General features: G+C 43.6%; 1 protein-coding gene across 4 annotated transcripts in view; it reads right to left on the reverse strand.

Annotated features, from left to right (window-relative positions):
• Positions 1-23,421, reverse strand: part of raraa (retinoic acid receptor, alpha a) — a 185,605-nt gene that overhangs the window by 11,421 nt on the left and 150,763 nt on the right. For all 4 annotated transcript variants that reach the window (XM_044103663.1, XM_044103662.1, XM_044103664.1 and 1 more), the window contains 2 exons: positions 8,176-8,324; positions 1,963-2,104 (listed from right to left, as the gene is read on the reverse strand). In XM_044103663.1, coding sequence (XP_043959598.1) covers positions 1,963-2,104; positions 8,176-8,324 — 291 coding nt within the window. The remainder of the gene's footprint in view (positions 1-1,962; positions 2,105-8,175; positions 8,325-23,421) is intronic.

Below are 23,421 nucleotides of genomic sequence, written 5' to 3' on the forward strand. Positions count from 1 at the left end.
TTTTGGTCTTGGTGATGCCTTCGCGTTCACTCGTTCTTGTGTTGTCACCTTGCGCATGCATAATTGCGGCCTGAGCGTCGTTACTATGCAGGAGTGGGCGTTGTGATGAGCGCGAGCCGGTGTCAGAGTCCCCGGTGGGCCCCAGATGGCCTGCCTCTCCCTCAGCACCGGCCTCCGGGTTTTTTGGCAACTTCCATTGACCAATGTCACTTTCTCTGACCAGAAGATGAGCAATCTGCCCACACTGCACAAACCATTTGCAGAATAATAACAAACAACAAAACAATCAATTCGGCGAACCAATGAAAACATTTAAATCCTCAGCCAGGAGTCCATTCAGGAAACTATTTTCTGCAGTATCATTTTGTCGACACTAGATGGCTCTCCAGCTCCACTCTGCAGCACTGCTTGAATGCAGTGTGCAGCTGTGCGTAGAGAAGGCTGCTGTGATACTTGTAAGCATGATTAATGGCCCCATTCAAAGGTAAGGAGCTCAGAGGATAACTTGTTTTACTGTAAGCCACAGTGCTGCTGCACGGGGAGCGCTTCCTGCAGCCCAACCAGGAGGTAAATAGTTGTGTAAAGACGTGAGGCGCAGAGAGCAGGACGGGCTGCATGCGTCTGAACAGGTGGAGGAAGCAGGAAGAGACTTTCTGGATTGGACTTTTATTGATTCTTGTATTTGCTACAACAAATGGGGTGCGGATGTGCGCCGTCGCACGGGGGCTGTGGGTGGGTCACGTGACCAGGTTGAACTCCGCACCGGCCTCCGAACTCCTAGCAGTCACACCTCCGACAATTACTGTTTCTGGCTGCCGGTGTGCGGTGTGTGTTCACCGAGCGTCCCCCATGATGGGAGCAGACGCCTGCTCTTTGGCTCTCGGCAGGTGAGAACGAATTCATCACAGGGGCCTGCCAGACCCTGGACACGCAAACACTGTCACTGCCACTCGGTGAACATGGCTGCCCTTTTCCCCACACACAGTTCAGTCCATCATCCTCAACAGAGCAACATTAGTTTCAGGGCTCCTTCATTTTTTAGGTCTTCGAAGTTCACACTAGTCTACAGTTTTTTTCTAACTCATGTTGGATGGATGGATGGATGGATGGATGGATGGATGAATGGATGAATGGATGACACTGGGTAACAAAAAAAATCCTTTTGGAAGTCGTCTATATTTTTTCAACTGAATTGGTTCTGTTTTTCACCACTGAATCCAAAAGTAACATCCATTTTTCTCAATCAGGTCAGGTTTTTATTCTAATTTGATTTAGAGAAATCTGGTCTTCTGACTAAACTGATGACATTTTTCTGACATCATCAGTTCATTTCTGTTAATATTTATCATCCAAAGAAGGTCTTAGGAGAAAAAATTTGTTTTCTAACAGAATGCATTAATTAAATGTTACAAACTTGGATTTCTGTATATTGAATAACAAACACTGATAAGGGTAAGTTCATGTGAATTGAACATTACGTGTAATACCAGTGTAATGAAATGAATGTATGGATGGAGGGATGAATAATCAAACTGATGAACAGATGGGTGTATGGATCCAGTGAACATGTCTCAAAAACAAAAACTTTTTCCCTGGCCCTTAAGAATCTCCTTATAAACACCCATATGTGTTCAGATTTTTTACCAGACTGCATAGAAAGCCTGTTTTGTTCATCCTGAAACCTAAAGCCATTTATGCACCAGAATCATTATTCAGGTGCAGCTGATCATCTGCCTGAAGTGAGAGATACTAATCTGTAAACGAAGCATCAGCATTCACACCTGAATCCCTGTCAAAGGCCATGCGTGCGAGCACTGAACACTGCTTACGCAACAGAGTGAGCTGAGGCCATGCAACATTTTGTGCAGTCGTGACACACTGCAGGATTAAAACAGCCATGATGAGATCTGCCGCTCTGGCCCAGCAGCAAGGGATTTGCGGAAATGGCGAGTTTCTACTTACACTCCTTAGACATCCCAACTTCCAGGCACTTCTGTAACCGACAGTACTGGCAGCGATTGCGGGTGACTTTGTTGATGATGCAGTTCTTCTCCCGGTGACAAGTGTACACCATGTTCTTCTGGATGCTTCTCCGAAAGAAACCCTACAGAACAGAAACACACAGGGAGAACAGGATGAAACCAGCAGTCGGGGCGGCTTCTTTTCTAAAAACTCTGCTTCTGACTGTTCCGTTTCCATTTTCTCTACATGACGTCCTGCCAAACCGTCTCCAAGCGTTTCCACGCGGTCGCCATGAAACGTTCATCCTCACGACTACAAAACACCTATCAACATGTGAAATTGAACCCGCGACCCAAATGGAAAATGGCCTCGTACTTTAAAGCTGCAGTTAACAAAGATGGAACCATCACAGAGTTAAGTCCATAAGAGGGTTAATCTGTGAAACGCGGTGCACTCCATTTACGTTAGCACGTCAGGAAACTGCTCAGCAGAACCGACCGGCCTTCAGAACCAGTAAGAGAACCTGACTGTTCACCGACCCAGTCAGTTACATCAAGCTGTAAAGCGCTAGGTGAGAGCGATTATCTTCAGTTCCACATGTGTTTATTTACACAGTGGAAACTGTTTTAGTACTACCACAGACGCCAACATCTACTGTCTTGTTTATCTCTACTTTTTGGGGCTGAGAGCCATCCATCCATCCATCCATCCATCCATCCATTTTCTATTCACCCTTTGTCCCTAATGGGGTCAGGAGGGTTGCTGGTTCCTCTCCAGCTACGTTCTGGCCGAGAGGCGGGGTCACCCTGGACAGGTCACCAGTCTGTCACAGGGCAACACAGAAAACAGACAGGACAAACAACCATTCACACACACACTCACACCTAGGGAGAATTTAGAGAGACCAATTAACCTGACAGTCATGTTTTTGGACTGTGGGAGGAAGCCGGAGAACCCGGAGAGAACCCAGCATGCACAGAGAGAACATGCAGAAAGACCCTGAGCCGGGAATCGAACCCAGGACCTTCTTGCTGCAAGGCAGCAGCTTTACCAACTGCGCCACTGTGCGGCCCCGGGCTGAGAGAGCCAATCAGCTCCAAGAAAAATAAACAACGTTTCTGGATCGACAAGCCAATAGTGTGTTGGCTAGCTATTTCAGCTTCCCAAGGTCAATTTTCTTCTAGAAAAGCTTTACAAACAAATCTGGAAAATAAACATTTTGTCATACTCTTCCTACAGTTTAAAAACACTAATGAGATGACAAAACGTGTAAAAAGTGACTTACTACAGATCACTCTAGATCTCCTTTGGGCTTGAAAGCTACAGTTGCTAAGCTAAGCTAGGCTAAACTAGTAGCAGCATGTTGGCTAAGCAGCTGAACGCATTTCCTATCAGAGCAGAATCCTGCAGCTTAACCATCTGACATCAGCTTGTTATACTCAGAAATAAAGATGAAACATTCTACTCAGTTCAGCAGGTATTACTTTTAGGTTTTTGTTTAAGTCTGTAACTCCAATGTAATTTTAGTCAACGGTAAGAAACAGAATGTTTTGTGTTTTTTTTCAGCAAGTTGTCCTGTTTAAAGTAAACAAAATAAGTTTTATAATTTTTATTTGAAATATTATTAAGTCTTGAAGCCAATGATTCACTAAATAATTGGGTAATGCTGAAATACTGTAAGATTCTATCAGTATAAATGTCAGTTTCTCAGAGCACCAACCAAGATCGTACTCTGATGCGCTTTGCGTTAAAACGAAACAAATAACGAGGACGGGGACATGAGCTTTGGTGAAAATATGCTTCAATCTTATAATTTCTGCAGTTTTCTTTTATCAGATATAAATTGACTCCTATCAAACAAGCAGCACATTTTTTCTCCTTTCAGTGCTGTGTTCAGTACTGTATAAAAACCAGAGTTAGCAGCAGGTCAGGCCTTAGAAAACTGGAATCGCTATTGATCTTGAAATGCCAGATCCGTGAATCTTTTATGTGAAACTGTGGCGTTAGCATTAGCATTCTGTTATCCATCTGATCCGAAAATCCTTCAGACCAGCCAGAATAATCACTAATATGAAGTTCAAGCCGTTCAGCAAACATTAAATGCTGATTTCTGCAACAAATAAACAGATGAGTTGAAAAGCCATCCCTTGTAAACTGAGCCATCCTTAATACTGAATGATACACTCACTGTTAATCTCTGATTTAGTGTTGCTAAAGAGAGAGAAGGTTAATGCAAACCAGACAACAACTGGTGCAAAAGAAGCAGAGGCTGTGGATGGATGCAATACAGGTCATTGTCAGGATGGATGTTTTGTTGGTGGGGGGTGGGAGCCCCATCCGATGCTGCTGGATTAGTCGTGCTAGCCGACAGATGGCTGGTAGATATAAGCCCGCAATTTGTCCTCCCTGCTCGGATCACCAACCTTCCTCTCACATCTCCAGTCCGCCACCGCAGAGTGGAAGTGAGACGGGCCTCGGATCAGCAAAAAAAAAAAAAGAGGAAACTGCACTGTGTCCTGTTTCTCATCCCATTGAGCAAGACGGTGCCATCGGACGGCTCATTATCAAGCATATTTCAGAGTGAATGCTAGATCTATGTCCGATTTTCGAGGAAATATGTTCTACTCAGAGTTATTCCACGGGTTTTTCTTGGGTTAGTTAAAGTGCGGAAACAGCTGTGCAGCAGCGTCTCCTCAGGACTACAGAGGAGTGAGTCTGGGCAGATAACACGGTGAAGGACAACAAGGCTTGTAGTTTTCATTTTATTTGCAGAGGGATTAGTCTGCTGGCCTTTGTGTGCGTGTTTCTGTCTCCTCTGACCCGATAGAGTCCTGACTCTGACCTGGATGTCACGAGGGGATTGACCCGCTCCCTCCTGATCACATGAGGTGCAGGTGGCCCCTCGGAGCATCTTCTGATTGGGCGGCGCTCCCTCCCCCCTCACACTAGAACCTCCTGCTCCTTTTTGGAGTCATTGCTTCCTGCGGCCTTTAAGCCTCTTTTTGTATCAGTGCTTAATCCAACCGGCGACAAGAGCCCTCAGCGGGCCTGTCAGCCGCCCTGCAGAGATCGGAGGAGATGAGAGCTGCAAGACGTGCAAGGGAAGAGATGGGGGGGAGTGGCACCAACACGTTAGTGGTTCTGTTCGTCGTGTTTCTCGTCTCATCGGCGGTAGGAGACGTTACGTATGCGCCTTGCCTCTGTGTGGTTAAGCGGGAAGTGGAGGAATTGTGACTTTCATGCTGCTCCCAGATTAGCCCAGCTTCCTACTGAGAGTGTGCCTGTGGAAACCTTCCTGAACCCATGACAGTACCCTCCACCCTGCTACGGAGCAGCTGATGCGAGGCACCGCGAACGTAGAGGGCGTTCGTTTTTTTTCTTATATCTGAAAAGTCGCAGCAAACCGGAGCTGCAGAGCAGCTGTCGAGGTGGGGAGCCGTCTGATGGTGCTGGATACCGTAAACTTCTCCGCACTGCCGTGCCTCCAAGATAGAAACATAAACATGAAGAGGTGGCTATGCATATTAACGCTAAGTGTTAATATCTCCAGGCAAAAAAAAAAAGGGGGAAAAAAAAGTGCATTCCTGGTAAGTATGTGCGGGCGGTGAAACTTCTTTAACAACAAATGAAAGAGCTGTCTTCCAAGCAGCAGAGCTCGACATGCACCCCTCAACCCCTACACACACACACACACGCACACGCACACACACACACACACACACACACACACACACACCACCAACCCCCCTGTTCGTTTCCCCAGCTCGCTGCAGCCCCCAGGATATGCCTTTGTAGTTTGGCATGCTGCAGCGAAGCTGATGCTGCTAACCCTCAACTTACCCCAGTCTCAAATGAGACACTATATACATTCTCCTGGTTGCCTGTAGTGTTGAATTATTGAACATCCTATACCAAGACATCTCCTCTGAAGTCAGAGATACGGCCCAGCCTCCCCAAACTTCTCGAATTAGCACTGCAGATATGGAGTCAGCTCGTAGGTGGGAACTCACGGCGGAGGTTGGATGAGGCTTTGTGGTGGAGTGACCCACTAAAGCCTCAGTTACGTCTCCACACACAACTAGTGTAGAGACTACAGGTCAGACTTGGGTCTGCTTCCTTCTGTTTATCAACTTTTAAGGCTTTTAAACCAATACAGTAACAGCAAGATTTAACTTTAGGGAAATTAAGATACTGTTTCCACCAATGCACTCATTGGGGTCCCATACTTCAGGTCATGTCAATCCACCTGGAGCCGCCATCTTGTTTTATTTACAGTTTCAAAGTATTTGGTTTATGAATTCAGGTCAACTAACAGAAGGAATGGCTGAAATAAAAGCCAGTGTTTGAAAAATTATTTTGCCATTTGTAATTTTTTTCAAAGGAAAAAAAGTGAGAAAAAAAAAAATCAATTAAACCAGAAACTGAATTTGAAGAGTTGTTCCACCGAGCACTACTGACAGAGTAAGGAATAAACAGAAGGAGCAAAAATGTACATTTTTACCGATTCAGGAACAGCCTAATGAACTTTTATATGTATTATTCAATCAGTCTGATTACTGGAAACCTTTTCGTTAAGGTATATAAAACAAGTATTCCAGATTTGTCCTGGTGATAATTAGAGGGACAGAATCCTGCAATAAACTCCCAAACTGAACAGACATTGTTCAGGTCTGTTCAGATCAGAGCAGGTCACATGACCCCAGCAGGAAGTAAATGTTGCAGGACAAAGTGTTTGGAAAAACAATGAACTCAATAATGTACAGGAACTATAGAGCATCAAAACTTTGGTTTTACAAAGTCCTGTTTCAGCAACAGAACAGGCAGATTTTTTACTTCCTTCTTAAATTGTTATACATTTTTGTTTTATGCAAAAACCATTTATGTGACAAACTCTGTGGTTAACTGGGCTATTCTGATCATTTCTCATTACAAAGACTTCTGCAGTATTCAAGAGAAACTGATTGGTGACGGAAATCGGAGCATTTTCAGTTTCTACAGCCTTGTGACCCAGTGACCCACATTTGGAAACTCAGAAGTCATTGTTTCGGTAATCAAAGCGCAAGAATTTTTCGGAATTTTATTTTTAGAAAAATCCAGGTAAGTTCAGTGAAATTGGTGCTGCTCGGCTCCAGCACCTGTCTCCGGTGTTTACCCGGCTTCATCACCTTCAAACGCAGCTTTGATGATGGATTTTAGTCGACTTCTGAAGTTTGGCATTCTCAAGCCAAATATTGAATGTATGTTTTCTTTGATGACACAGACAGTGGTCGTTACTAACAAACGTTTGGCTTTTATTTCTCTGAAGAAACGATAACAGGGCAGTTTGTGGGAGGAAAAGCTTTTCAGGAGTTAACAAGAATTTAGGACTGGATATAAAAATCTATAAAAACAAACATTTTCTTTTTACCTGTAAGACCCTGCAGAGGCTGTTTTCCACAGTGATGCCAGCCACTCATCCAGACCGTCACTACACTTTTGTAGTTTTCAGGACTTTCTACCCAACATTTCCAAGCAGGAGAAAGACAGACCTGCTACAGACGATGTTGTAAAATAATAAAACTTAGTTAAATCAGTTTCGCCTGCTCAAAATCTCATCTCAGATCAGATCACCACTTTATGTGAATACATTTTAAGTAAAAGGACACCTCCGTCTCATCCTATGCTAAACTACCGACCTGCTTCGCCAGGGAATGGGCTGGATAAACATACTGTGTGTTCACCTCCAGCAGGAGAACATGTATGCACACACAGCAACTATCAGCTGATAAGGGAGCAGATGAGGGTTACGCAGCCTCTTCGACACCTGGTCAACAGGGCGGCATTGATAACAGGCAGCCCCGGTTTGGACATGTCAGCGGCACCGATACGAGGAGCCAAAATCTGAAATCCTGCACAGATGACATTTCATACACCCTGTGATAAGAGGAGCATCCATCACAGGAGAGATCTTGTTGTATAATGTACGAGTGATGGAAGAAGTCCCACTGATGACAAGTTAGGTATAAGAAAAACTCCCAACTTATGATTCTGAATGAGATTCTAGCATCTACCGCTGAAAAATCTCAAAAAGATGTGAAAATTTAGCCTGAAAACGCTAAAGAGGCGGGGAGGGGGGGGGGGATCCCCTTCCGCTTTTTTTGTGGTGCAACTCACACAAAGGCTGTGAGATTGTTGAAAATCTTGCTTGTTTGGCAGATTCAGGGGAAGTCTTACCTTGCAGCCTTCACAGGCGCTGACACCATAGTGGTACCCTGAGGACTTGTCCTGGCACACAAAGCAGGGCTTGTAGACGCGGGGCGGCGGGGGAGGCGAGGGCGGGCTTGGCACTATCTCCTCTGAACTGGTGCTCTGGGTCTCTATTGCTGCGGAGAGCAGAGAGGGAAAAAAATGTGAGAGAGCAATGAGAGCAGGGTTAGCAAACACTATCAGGCCGGCGCTGACAGACGTTCGGCGTTAATCGATACCAGCGGGGATAAACACAATCTCACGAGCAAACACCCAGACGCAGATCTTAAGCAACCCCCCCCCCTCCTCCTGCACATAGATATGCTTAGCTATGTCCAGTACAAATCACCAAAAGGCTAACTTGTAGGCATGCGCTGGAAAAGCAGCTTTAAAGTCAAAGACGAGCTTCAGGTGTTATCAGTGGAAAAATGACTCTTATCAAACCAGCAACGACTGGAATCACTGCAGAAATCTCACTCAGAGCTCATATTATGCGTCTGTGTGTATGAGAGCAGCACGAGGCGGCCACACTGAGGTTCAAAGTCTGGCTTTGTCGGATTACTGGACTACTGCCTCCGTTTTAAAAATTCAGTGTTTCTCTAAAGCATGCGTGCTTAGATTGATGGCGGGATCGATCGCAGGCTGCAACGGACCCGTTCAAAACCAGCAGGGGCAGCCCTGTGGCTGAGAGGCTGTGCTGCAGCAGGTGCAACAGAGACCATCTTGGTTGCTGTCAAGGTTACACCGACCAAGCAAACAACATGTGGCGCTGGGATTATGGAGGACAAAACCTGACTTCATGTAATAAGTGTTGGACTTTGACCTCAATAGCGAGTGTGTTACAAAACACTGCTCTTAAATCAATTATAAAATCTGCATTCACACAACAGACGGCCAACCCTTGACCAAATAAGTCTATAATCCTGCTTTGGCGAGTGCTGATGCTGAGCCAGCTACGGTCAGGCGAAAGCGGGCGGGGGGGTGGAACCAACTAAGATCTGGACGCTTTGAACACTTTAAAATAGTGCAGCTCTGCCATAACAACATTTGTTTTTATGCAGCTTTTGAAACTCTAGCATGTCTGTGCTGGCTTTGTCTACAGGAGCTCTAAAGATTTACTTCCTTTATTCCCCTCGCTGCCAGCAACGATTAGTTTAAAGAGGTGCACCTAGTCTTTCATGCTCCAGATGAAGAGATTCAAAGGAAGAATTACAGCTTATGAATACAAAAATATATTCACGCATTAGAAACGTTGTTTTTACTGGAAACAAGCGAGACGAGAGAGAGGGAGAGCGATATGACAAAGTGCCCCACGGCTAGAGCTGGAGTCACAGTAAGATGTCTGTTCACAGTCTGTTATCTGAAACACATCAAGCAGGTCCAAGTGGGTTTCTGGTGTCGGTACAGTTAAGCCCAACTACAGGAAGCTCCATATTTCATTTCAACATCAATGAGTGACGGCAACTAAACACGCAATGTTAAAGACGTGTATCATTGCGTCTTATTGCAGATACTGAAATCTGTCACAGGAAGAAAGGAGAAAATTCCAACAGATTATACTGGTTATATTAAAAAAATGTTTACAAACCCACGTCTGGGTTCGACTGAAGTGAACTCTGGTACGGTTCAAATGCATATGTGAACGCCAAGCGAACCAGAGAAGGTTTCTAAAGCAGAAAGTGGACTACAGCGCAGAGCATTCTGGGTAAACACAACTAAAATGAACGTGAGTCTTGTGCTAGTAGCAGGAGAAAAGGCTAGTAATCTTTTGCCAAAGACAAAAGATAAATCCCACAACTCCTAAAATCTGAGGGCACTCAGATTATGGTTACATGTCATGAAGGAGGAAGTTTTGCGCTCGGTGTCTTCCTCTGAAAACGATCTGAAAACAAAACGGGTCTCACTGTGGCCTCGGGTTTAAACACTGAAAGATCCAGACATTCTCTATCACCTTTTGCAGGTTGCCGACAGCAGCTGGGAGGGTAAAGGGAAAAATTAATCAAAGTTTCTCCAATCAGAAAGCAGAGAAGAGCCAAACAAAAAGGCTAAGACGTAGGTGAAAGAGTCCTTCTGTTAACACACACTGAAACGTTTTCTTTTTTTTACTGGAAGCGCTAAAAAAAAGACGACGAGAAACTTCTGCAGTGTCTCCAGAACACGGCAGAGTTTTAAAGTGAAGCAGACGTGAGATGGAGGGGCAGCGAGGGAAGCTTCGCCGTTGACGCAGGGGTCATTGGGAGTCGCAGTCACCACGCTCACGTCAAACAAATTAAGCTTAAACAGGGCAGCGCTTACATAACGTGGCATATTTTCTCATCATCAGAAATCCATTCAGTTCTCTTCGCTGTCCCGCCATGCTTGACGGGGGCTCATTACGGCGTGGTGCCTTTAGGTGCTTCATGGGCATGAATACTGTAGAAAAACAACAAAACATATCCTGAAGAGCTGGAGAAATTCACACTAAAATCTCTGATGTATAGTTTTCACAGGACAATTAAGGAAGTGATTATTTTTCTCTCTCTCTCTCACACACACACACACACACACACACACACACACACGCAAACTGAATGTACAGTCTCTTAATGAGAGCACCCATGGAAATCTAGGACACAAGGACAAGAGTCTGTGAGGGGGCCGACGACCTGTAATTAAATACAATGGCTGGCTTCTGGAGGCCTGTCAAGCCGAGGCATGGAGCAAAAACAATGGCGGGCCTGTGGACAGAAACACAGAGGCTGAGCGGCGAGGACAGGGCTACTTAGGCCATCGGCTGCCCTCGCTGGCCCAAACTCTGATCAGCACCAAGCAGCGCACAAGCCCGACTATTGTGCCATTCGCAGACTGAAAAAGGAATCGGATGCAGAGAAACTGAAAGAAGTCACTCAGATTTACCAGAGGAGGCGACGTCGACCTCAGGAAATGCAGATTCCCTGCAGTAAAAACACAGTGGAAAATATCTCTCCTGTGTTCGGAAGAACGCGACGGTTCTTATGGCCGTATGATGGAGCTGAGGCCTCTTGGTAGGAAGGTGAACCACAAACCATTAACCGAAGCAGAGGCGGGACTAAAGCGTGCCGGCATGTTGTCAAACCGGTCGCAGCGGCGGCAATAAACAGCACAACAACAATCAGGCGTAACCAGTAAGAACAGACTGGAAACCAGACCGATCAGATGAGGTCACGTCATGTCTGACTGCACAATATTTATTAAACATATGGAAAAAGCCTAAAAATGTTTTATGTCTTTTCAGAAATAAAATGTACTAGTGACAGGATTTTCCCCAGTGGACTGTCAGCCTGGCGGGAACAACAGGGTTTACTTTCCTCCCCACCAGGCTGAGGATCGTTTGTTTATTTTAAATAGAGCTTTTTCAAAGCACCAGTAAGTGACCATAAAGACAGATTAAGCTGGATTTATAGTTGACTCATTAAACTGGGGAAGCTGTTCACACACCTGACCTTTGGACTCACATGTTATTGTTTCAGAATTATGATGCGTGTTCGTGCACATCAACATTTTTTGTGACTTTTAACATTTTTCAACACAAAAACAAAGTGTGCTGCTGGATGACTGCCCCAGCGCCCCCTACCACTGGGCTTAGCAAGTTTTATGGGGTAAACCCTGCAGAGGTATTTATTTGTGGGGCAGAGAGAGAAGGTAGGAAGACATGCAGTAAAGGTCAGAGCTGGGAATCGAAATCTGGACGGCTGAGGACTGATAGCATCCATACGGTGCAGCTGCTAACTCTAACCCACAAAAATCCTTAAAATTAATTCATTCACTGGACTTATTTTTATTATTATTATTATTTTAAAGAATCCAACTTTTTGATTTAAATACATTTAAATGCATTAATGGCGCCTCAAGTAATTCCTACAAACTAAATCAAACTGAAGCTATTTTTAAATCTATGCCTTCCTTTCATGATGGTTTCCAGGAACATTGTTGGTAATCAATCTCTTCCTGCTTCTCTGGTATTCAAATATAATGTGATTCAGAGGCCGGCTTGTCTCAAGACATTCTTCAAAAATAATAAACAACGGGAACGATGACAAACGAGGTGGGACTGTTGGAGAGCAGCATGAGTTTATGTCGCCACCAAACAAACAAACAAACAAAACAAATTATTTTAAGGCTTTTTTGCACACTTTCAACAGCAGAGTGAATAAAATCTGGTAAAGTTGGTCCTTTAGAAAGAAGCCTCAGCCATCTGTCTTGGAACTGTAAAAACTGAGTTGGCGAGTCACAGTGGCTCTAGTCATTGAACAGATTCACTGGTAAAAAAGTATAAAAAGCTGCAAAATAAGAAGTTCAAAATGGCCTCTGAATTAAAGACATGTTATTGTGTATTAGGGATCCACTGTTTTCACTTCTGATACCGATATCAGAAGTTTAGTAATGACCGATATCTACAGCTGAATTGAGTTTAAACATTTCTTTAAATTTTTTATTTTTAAACAAACAAACAGAAAAGTACAGAATTAAAAAAATTATTTGCCAACTCTACACCAGTACAGCACACTCAAATACACCAACAGCTTCACAGGTTAAATAAACTGAATAAAACAACAGGTTGAGTGTTTTGGTCAAACGGGTAAAAAATAAACTGCAACAAAACTTTTTTCAAATGGCTCAGAAAGGAATTTTAAATATGTAAAATAAATAATAAATCATATCATCGCTCAGAGCACAAAGCATAGAGTTAGACTGAATAGATCTGTCCCTATAGATCAGTCACTGATACCCTGTCTAGAATTGTTTTCAGTATCTGGTCCGATACTTAAGCTTGGTTTTTGTGATTTTTCCCGTACCGGGAGCTGGAATTCATCTGCACCCACATGTCTTAACAGCTCGTGTTCTGAGCCGCTCTCGCACTCCAGAGCCAAAGTATCAGTGATTTAATTAGGTTCAAGTTAGAGCGTTGTCCAGTGCTGCTGCTCTGCGTACATAAAGAGTAGCGAGCGCGCTCAGGCTGAAGCCACATCTGCAATTAGCGCCGGGCTAGACTTAAACGGACAAATAAGCACTTCCAGGCTGAAATGAAATCTGTTCCGATGATGAACTACTCAGAGCCGTAATCCTGACAGAGGATGGCCTGGCTAACATCACCACTTCAAAGGCGGAGAACCACACAGACACTGGAGCCCACTGGCTATTATCAAGCCTCCAGACACTGGACTGTCTCAGCCCGGCGCAGCCCAGCAGTTCCCGGGGTTCAGCTCTAGGTTAGTCCTTTGAGATTTGATTACCTTCATCCCCACTGGTTACTGGGGCCTGGCTGTGAAGCATATTAATGAGATTTCACCATCATTAGAGGGAAGCTAACGACATTAGCGGGCTGGCAGGCTGGACTGTGGCAAAAAGAGCAGGAGAAAATAAAGACGGCAGGGACGAGGGGGTGAGGGTCTTCCACTTTGATGATCCCTACTCAGTTGTGTTCTCTGGGTTCCATTAGGTTAGCTGGACACACACACACACACCATGTGTTAAGCACATGGGAGAACATATAGAGATGCATTTGTGCTTCCATCCATACGCCAAGAAATCAGGCAGAAGAGACAACGATGCTACAGGAAGGCCGTCTGCAGAGAGTTCCAGAAATGATGCAACTGGATGGCTAACGTAAAGGAGACCAACATGCAAAACCACACAGGTCACAATATCAGACAGAAGACATGATTCCAAATCACTCAGTGTTTCTCATGAGAAACTACTGCGACTTGAAAGGAAACAATAATAATAATAATAATAATAATAATAATAGTGGTGGGACTCCATTAAAATGTTCACAGAGTTAATCGCAATTAATTGAAAACTATACGTAAAGAAAATAAGCATCATTTTAAACATTTTATTCATGAAACTTAGCATGGAGATATTTTAGGTCTGAATAGCTTCACACATGCTAACTCTTTAGCACAACTTGAACACAACAGTAGTCTTCTCCAGCGTCTAACCACATCGTTGTTTTGAAACAAAAGTGAGAAGAGAAGTGGATGTCAGCTAACCACTGTTAGCGGATGTTGCCTGTATGGCAGCAAATACAAAAGTTCCAACTTGGTATGTTAGAATGAAAAAAAACAAAAAAAACCCAAAAAACAAAACAAAACAAAAAACAAAAACAATGCGATTAATTTGTTCAAAAATGAAATAACGTGTTAAAATCTATGTAGTTAATTTACCAACAGCAATGTGTTAAAGTCTCGGCTCTAATTATAAAACATGCAATTAAACATTTGATGCTTTTTTTTTTTAGAAATACCAATCTGAAAATGATGTCTAAAGACTCTGGACTTTATGTAAAGCACAATCCATCTCTAGAGAGAAACATGGTAGTGGCAGCATCATCCTGCGGGGGTGTTTTTGATAAGCAGTGATGGGGAAACTGGTGTAAGTTGGTGGGGAAATGGGTAGAGCTAAATCCATAAATCACATAAAATCCCAATAAAACACTGACGTTTGGGGATGTAACCTGACAAAAACAGGGCTGTGAATGCAACAGTGCAGACTTTGTACAAATGTTTTCATGCAGGAAAATAGGAAGTGTGCCAGAATATGTGAAACACACGTGGATGTGGCATGCTTTGTCAGCTATGTTGAATAACCTAAAGGGGAAATGGGACCATTTCCTCGCTTCCAGGGAAATCCTGCCATTCTCTAACAGAAAGTCGCGGTGAAAAACCGGCTGGAGTTCGTTCGCTGCCCTCGCACTGATTACCGACACGGCGTCCCGACACGAGGCGAGGGCGGGCGTGAGGCCATCTCACTCACACTGACAGGCTGTGAGAGGGGCAGCACCACTGGGGTGTGTGTTTGTGTTCAAACACAGAGTGTGAACACTTATTAGGCGGGATGGAAAGAGAAATCTGACGGCAGCGCAAGTGAAAACACACACACACACACACACACACACACCAGAGAAAGGAGTGGAGGTTACCACAGGCCAGGGGAGCAGACACTGAGCCTCACGCCTACTCACTGAAACCAAATCCAGTCTACCAGCTCACATCCAGGCCGGCCTGCAGCTCCACTGTAAGCCTTGCAGTGACATCTCCTGCCTCCGCCCACTGAGCATCTTAAGAACACAAAATCCATTTATTATCTGGAGCCTCGCTGAATCCTTTGCCAAAAGCGATTCCTTCATATTCCCAATGCATGCTTCTAATGCCAGCATGGGTGCAAAACAGAGATGAACCAATCAGTCAGTCGGCCACTGGGCTAAATGTGGAAATGTTTCCTCGTTTGATCAGCAGGTCAAATACTGAATATTCTACATCTTCTTCCTGTTCATTAAATGTGTCAAAGGTACTTTTTTTTTTGTCTAAAATTGTTATTTTTCTGCCATGTTTCTTTTATAGCCACTGTATGTCATTTAATTGCTGAATTAAACGCTTTAATAATAAGTTGATCGCAGTCAAGAAAGTTCCATCCTACTGATGCTGATGGTTCTGACTCCTCTTTTAGAACTGTAACACTGAAACATTTAGGGACAGATTTAATACCGTCACAGTCCCGGCCCTCCTGTAGTGAGAGGGCATCAAGTCTTCATATTAGGAGCAGCGATGACATCACGTTGCGTGTGGGAGGGAGGACGTTGCAGCCAACACGTGCCAAAGCATAAAACAGACTTACTTTGTTGTATTCTGTTCAGCCTTCCTGTTATCTCTCTCGCAGCCTGTAAGATTCTGCAACATTTCACACGTCTTGAAATGTTGCAGAAAACACAGTTTCCTTTTAAATCACTTCTCACACCCCTGTGCTTCCTTTGAAGTCATTCTGAACACCTTACTGGCACTGAAAGCAGCTAACTTTGACACAGAAGTCTGCTGTCGCCACCGCAACCTGACGAGAGAGGATTTCTCTGCTTGGTCTGGGCGGTTGCCCAGGGCGACATTACTAAGGGGCGGGGCGCCCAAGAACTAGAGAATAAAATGTATTGTATCCGTGAACATCCTGAACAACGTTGGTTTTATTATGCGTGTGCAGTGGAGTATTTGGGAGTAACTGATAATTGCTTACTCAACCAAAAGCAGCAAACGAGACTAAAATTCATTCGTGTGCTGATTTCTTAATGCATCCACAGACATAGTGCTTAGAAAGAAAACCTGCATCAGTTGATGTAGTAATCGCTTAATCATTAACCAGAGTATACAGGCTAAAAAAAAAGACCAGCTGCTGGAAGAACAGCATACTCAGATGAGTAATCAGGCCAAAACTCTGCAAAAACATATGATTTTTCTGTAAATATGCTCCACCGAAAAATCATCAAGTTGTCTAATTGTAGCTTCACCTCATTCAAATACTCCAAAAAAAAATATCTCCTAACATGAACCTTTTTCTATTCAATTATTAATCAGTTGATTGAGAAATAATCAACCTATCAACCCTACACTGTATTGATGTGAAGCCAAGCAGAAATGTTTTTTTAGCTGCAGATGCTTCACTAAAGCAATGCTGACATTGCATTTTGAGCCATGAAAAGTTTATTTTCTTATTTAAAAACAGAATTAAATTCATTTGAGCGCATCTTAATATTGCAGAAAAAAAAGACTTGATTGTGAAATCGGCAAAATGTGTCAATTTAATAATGAATGGACTGATAGATAACTAAAATAGTTGCCAGCTGCAGCTAAAGTTAGTCAACTTAGCAGGAGATTGGAGCGTCACGCTATTGTGAGGCAAAAATGAATAAATCAAACTGTGATATCAGAGTTCACATAAAAGAATATTTCCACCGCTGTCGATGTGTCACGCCCCTTCAGCATGCTGCTCGTCATCATCATCATCATCATCATCATCATCTCCTCCCGTCAGAGGCTCAGCTCGGATCGCTGTGCCTGATATCGCTCCATCTGAGCTGCTTCATGTCGATCCTACAGCCCGACATGTCAGAGTCGCAGAGGGGCAAGAGAGAGATTTATGAAGAATCTCTGATGGAATTAATTTGAACCTGGCACATCTACATAGAACATCTAAAATCGGGTTATGGCGAGCTTTCTCCATATTTATACGACGTTGTTTCACCGAGAGGCAGGACATGAAGAAATGACACGGAGCACGCCACGGCTGACGTCTCGGTGAAATGACAGCCTGTTGTTTTTCTTTTCTGTTTTCCTTGCAAACATTGTTGATATTCAAATTTCGCGAGCAGCGCAGAAATGTGAAGTGACAGCTGCGGCTACGGCCGTTGCGGCCCGCGTTTGAAGGCTCCGCTCACCGCCATATCTAAATCTTGATGGATGGTGCTCCAAATTGGTGCCAGATAACTAGCCCATCTAGAGTGCTACAGCAAGAAAAACACATATGTGAGTGATAAACGAGGGCCTGAGCAGAGGCCGGAGGGAAAGGCGGAGTCCTGCCTGTTCTGATGATCTCTCTCCCCCACAGCAGGGAACGCTGGTGTTTGTGTTGGAGCAGACGCAGGGAAAAACCAGATTGCACTTAACATAAGAAATTTATGACATTTCTACATCAGAGCGATGCATTTTCTTTTTCTTTTTTTGCAAAACAGCATATATGGATGTCATGCGGATTATTATTATTTTTTTTTTTTTTGTTAGCTGCTAGCGAGGCGAATGAAGGCCTCTGGGTTTAGAGCGTGCTCAGTGACGGGCGGTCCGTGTGCGTCACCGGCGTCCTGTGAGGTGGGGGGAGGGGGCCTGGTTTTCATCAGCGCCGCCGTGTTCCCCGGGACAATCCCCACACATCACCACACCAGGTTTCACTATCATCGGCCCGACAGCAAATGGAGACGGAGTAGAGAACATGTGTGGACAAACTACAGTCTGAGGGGGTGTGAGGAGGCCAGGGGTGGGGAGCTGGGGGTCTGGGGGGGTCGGTGGCGAGTGATTGAGCAGATGGCAAAGGTGACCAGACTTTGAGCAAAGACTTCATGTTAACTATAGCGACTGCTGCCACATGCCGCCACTGTTGTAGGTGATTAGGAGCCTCCAGACAAACCAGAGGACAGCTGGAGCACACAGACCACAGAGAAAAACACCATCCAACTCTTTCACCTGCTGTCACGTCATAGCCAACAAAACGCACCGCATAATTACACAATGGAGGAAAGACATCGACAAGATTAATTATAATATTTAGAAATGATCGCATTTTAATTGACATGACCGACAAAATAAGCCACATCGATTCAAGAATCCTTCCCGTCCCGCCACTGTTTATGGATGTTACTTGTGCGAAACGCAAAAACACAAAAGGTTCCTTTGTATGTAAACAGAAATGCAGTTAAAAATTCTAACGCACAAAATTTGAGATAATAACTCAAGGCTCTAATATATATATATATATATATATATATATATATATATATATATATATATATATTAGGGCTGCACAACCTATTCTGAAAATATCCATGTGTGCATTATTTACATCACAAAGGACTGCTTAGAGTGAAATAATTGCATGGTAAATGTATTCTCAGAGTCATTAACTTTTCTGATATTTTGTTACAGTGGTTGGACAGAGTGTCAAGGCAGCTGACACAAATGGACCTTAGCCAAAAAGGCCAAAGGTCACAAAGTGATGCAAACAGCGATGAGAAAGAGAGGAAAGCATTAAACAGGAATATACTGCAACGGATATCATCACAAGATTTACCGACGTTATCCCCACCACATCCCTACTGAAGGAAAGCACAGCATGTTGCTGCCACCGCCATGTTTAACCATATAGATAGTTGTATTTGATAGATAATTAAAAGTCTGTCACAATAAATTGTACCGGACAATAAATTGTCCCAAGAATAATTGCGATAAATGATAATATTGTTGTTTTGTGACCGTTTTCAAGTAATGGTTGCAAAACCATATAATGGCATAATAATGCAAGTTCACCCTCTTAAAGACTAAAACTTTGAATTTGTAAAGAACACTTAACACCGCAATTGGAAGACATTTTAAATATGCGAAACAAAGCACAACAAATAAAGAAATAAAAACCAAACAACTGAAATCCTAAATAAAATGGATTATAAAGTCTAATCAAATCTCCCCTTAGAAAGGAAATTCAGCTCATTTTAATTGTTCATGTGATTAACTGGTTGCTTATTGCAACAGACTTAGTGAAGATAGAAAAAAAAATAGGTCTATGTTATCTACCCATAAAAACTAAGGTATGTTTAATGTTACAAAAATGTGAAAAGTTCAATCATTTCAACATCTATTACTTCTGAATTTATGGGGGAAAGAAAACAGCATCAAGAGGATGGAGAAAATATCATCTTGGTGGGGGGAGAGAGAACCGGGTGACCTCCAACATCAGCTCCCCCCCTGCACAGAACCAGGGAGCAACTCTAACCCAGCAGCTGTCAATGCCTGCTGAGTGACAGTGGAGCTATGCAAGCTGGCACATGCCCCGGGGTGACCGGAGATATCTGGCATGAATTGATGGTGAGGGACATGACGGTGGGCAAAAGAGGCCAAAAGTCAGACCTCATCGGTCAAAGGGTGCCAGGATGAGTGCAAACAGAGCAGAGGGAGGGAGGAGCAAGAGAAGGAGGTTTAAAAGGGCCTGTAACACTCTGTCAACACACAACAAGTAGGGTGAGCGTGTGTGAATCCAGACCTGAGGCTAAAGTTGACAAATTCTTCTAATGATTATGGAGGATTCACCACCGGGCGCGACGTTTATCGGCAGTAATCAGTTGTTTACCGTAAGGATGAGCAATCAGAAGTTGGGAGATGTGTAGGCAGGAGGGTCAGGGTTCACCGACCAGCTTCAGAGGCGAGAAAAACGTTTCAAAATCAGAGATTAAGCAAGAAAAAAAAAAAAAAAAAAAGAGTGTACAATGTTTGCCTCACCACTAACTAAACAAAAAAAAAAAAATGAGAGAGAGAAAGAAACCGAGAAGGTGCAACCAGCGTGTAATCTGCCTTTGCCAACTTTCTTAAAAGTAAATAATACGCCCTTCCTGGAGAACCCCAACAGCTGGGATGTCTCTTAAGGTCGTCTTTAAAGTGTGACAACAGCACACACACAAATGAAACAATCTCAAAATGTTTCAGTTTCAACAACAAAAAATCGAAAGGGAGAAAAAAAAAAACCCCATCATGAAACATTAAGCTGCAACGTTTTGCTGAGTTTCTCCCCGTCAGCTGTACGATAGCGCTAAAGTGGCCGACTGCTTGGTTCTGTCCTCTCAGACGATAAACAAACTTGTGCTCATGCATATCGGGAGTCCATAGAGGGCAGAAAGCAGTTGCTAAATCCGGAGCACCAAAAACCGAGTCCTTTTCACTCAAGTCGCTGCAGGCCTGAAACGATGCCGAAATGTTCTGAAAGAGGGGCATCTAGGGAGAAAACTAAATGTCTGCATCACTCACTCCGCTCTGCCTGCTTCCAGTTTTCACATTCCAGCAAAAAAAAAAAAGAAAAGAAAAAAAAAAAATCAACAACAACAGACGAAATGGGAGCAGATCTTCCGGAGCGTTTCCAGCAACTGATCAGGCATGAGAGTGATTAGGAGCCACGAGAGCCAAGTGTGATTTTCTGCTTAAACGAATCATGCTTTTCAATTGTTTACATCATCAGTCAGACAGAAACATCCTTATCTGATATTTTCAAAGTGTGGTAAAGGTTGTGGCTTCCAGAGCGTGGTATACCTCTGGTACAAGACGCCAGCATATTAAAATGAGTCAATTTTTCTAGTCAAAGGAAGTCTGAGTGAAGTACAAGCTATTAGTTTGAGTCCTGGCTATATGGTGGGTGCTTTAAGCTCCACATCCTCAATCTATCTTTAATATTTTTTTATAAGTACCATGGGAAGTCATTCCAGAGTTGCCCCGCTGAAAACACTTGATTAGTTGCATTTTAAATTGTGTATAAGGAGACATTCTGGGGACAAGGTAGAAGCAGATAAACTATATGCTAATGACACTAAACGTTGACATCTACCACTAGTCAGCTGACTCAAAAATAGCTTCTGCACTTTCTCCTTGCTTACAGGAAAATACAAATGTGGTTGTTTGGAAATACAACACCATACAAAACAGTGAGGAAAAATATCACAGCAAGCAACTGAGAAGAAGGTTACAGATCAATCTGTGGATATTTCCGGTCTTTGTGTGTGATGTAAAAGCTTCTTGGCCGTCTTAAGGCGACTTTTTTTTTGTGTCTAACCATAATCAGCCTGGGCTCATTTTCTTCTCATGGAAGTAAATGTCAACATAACCAGAAACATATAATTCGGTCTTAGCGAGCAACAGGCCTCCAAAATATTCATCTGACAAAGTCATCAGAAAGAGGTGGGTGGTGGAGCAGAAAAGCCTGCTCGGAGCACAGTAAGTCATTCAAAAACATTATTGTTGCGAGATTTAAGACAGATGATTTCAATTAGCGGCCTGATTGTGAACACATTTCTGGCCTCTGCATTCAAAAACAATCGCTGGGGAAGAAAATCCTGGAAAATGCTACTCATACGCAAGCCAGTCTGCCAGCCCTGAAATTACACCTATACACATTAACAAGAGCCTATTCATCTTTATTGGGCCGAGTGCCACACACAGTGCCTCTCAGCGTTTGAAGGCCAAAGGACCGTCATGAATGCTTATGCTCGAGTGTTTGCTCTTCACTCACTCTAACAGAGAGGTTATCTACCCATTGACACTCGCTAATCCAATCTGACTGGCAGTATTCAAGGCTCTCTGTACTTAAGCGCATATTCAACAGTCGAGGAAGCAGGATCATAAATATAGAGGGGGCAAAGGGCTATTTGCATCAGAGGGCTGAAGTGGATTTGCAATGGGGCAGCAGGAGGTGGATATTAAGAGGAGGGGGCAGAAAACAAGGAAAAAAGAGAAAAAGGTTCACGAAGACCTGGGGAGAAGTAAGAAAAACACACAAAAAAAAGGTTTGACTGAGAACGGCTTTGTCATGTTAAACCGCTCCTCTTAACGCATGTTCTCCTTTTTCTCCTCCTCCGATCTCCCCCGTCCTCCTCTGCGGATAACAATAGTCAATCGCGGGGGGAATAGATTACGAGGGTTTTGATCTCCTCGGCTTCAGAGCGGGAGCGTGACAGTGGAAGTGGGGGTGAGGTCGCTGGAGCTGCCTGTGCGTGACTGAGAAAGTCTGCTCAGCGAATGACCTCGTCATCGGACCGTTTGCCTCAGTCACCCAAAAAGGTTGGGTTTGGCCCTTTAGTCACTTGTCAACACAGGCCAGAGATATATTAGTTATTCTATCTCTGCTCTAAAGCCTCGGCTGGTTGAGGTGCATTCCAGAATCGCAGACAAGACAGAAAAACATAACAACACCCTTCGTAAATTAGAACAAAGTGCCAATGTCGGTTTTTTGGGTCTGATTGAGAACGCAGCAGATAGACTGTATCCTGACATTATCCTGTTTAAGAGCTCCATGATCCATGGAAGAAAAGGGACTCCAACGTCCAGCAAAATAAAAATGTGTTCAAAACACACGCATGCACATAACCAAATTCTTCAGATATGAACTCAACATTTATATTATATTTTCATCAGTATTACAATTATTATTGTTTGTGGACAGCTTCATCAGGTTATTGGGTTTGAAGAAGCTGCTATAATGTCCCATCTTCTGACATGAAAGTCTCCAATAGACGGGAGACCAAAATTGTTTCATTTGTTACATTTTCAGCTGCTGTGGTTCGCTTCCACACTTCTGTGTCAAATAAGCCAAATACTTTCAGTAACCTGCTCACCTGCTCTCCTGTGATGGCACTGGACCAAACACTGCTGAAGGAAATGACATGAAAACCCCTGAAGAAGACACTCAGCACTACTTCCTCCTTCACAAAATGTGAACATAAATGACGTCATAGCGGTGTAGGATTTCTCTTTTGTCTTTGGTAAAAAAAAAAACAAAAAAAACAAAACGCGTGTTTGTTTTGGTCGGCATTTACCCAGAATTCCCTTGACGTTCACATACATTCAAACCACAACAGAGTTAGCTTCAGCCAAATTGAGGCCTTGGTTTTTAGATGGACCAGAGTTCACGTTTTTGGTCCACATCAGAATTCGATTACGCATTCACACCTCCCCAAACGAACTGAACTTTCTAGATAAATGTTCGATTAAAGTGGACACAACAGGGCTGGTGTGAAGACACCCCAAGTATTTTACCAAACAATGCAGAGCTTTGTTCTTTATTTTCTATAAAACAAAGTGACACAAAGCTTTGCACATCTTGCTCTGGAGAAGATCTTCGTATGAGGCCATGGTTGCCGAGGAGCTA

The sequence above is a fragment of the Gambusia affinis genome, linkage group LG20 (assembly GCF_019740435.1).
Source record: "Gambusia affinis linkage group LG20, SWU_Gaff_1.0, whole genome shotgun sequence".
Taxonomy (NCBI): Eukaryota; Metazoa; Chordata; class Actinopteri; order Cyprinodontiformes; family Poeciliidae; genus Gambusia; species Gambusia affinis.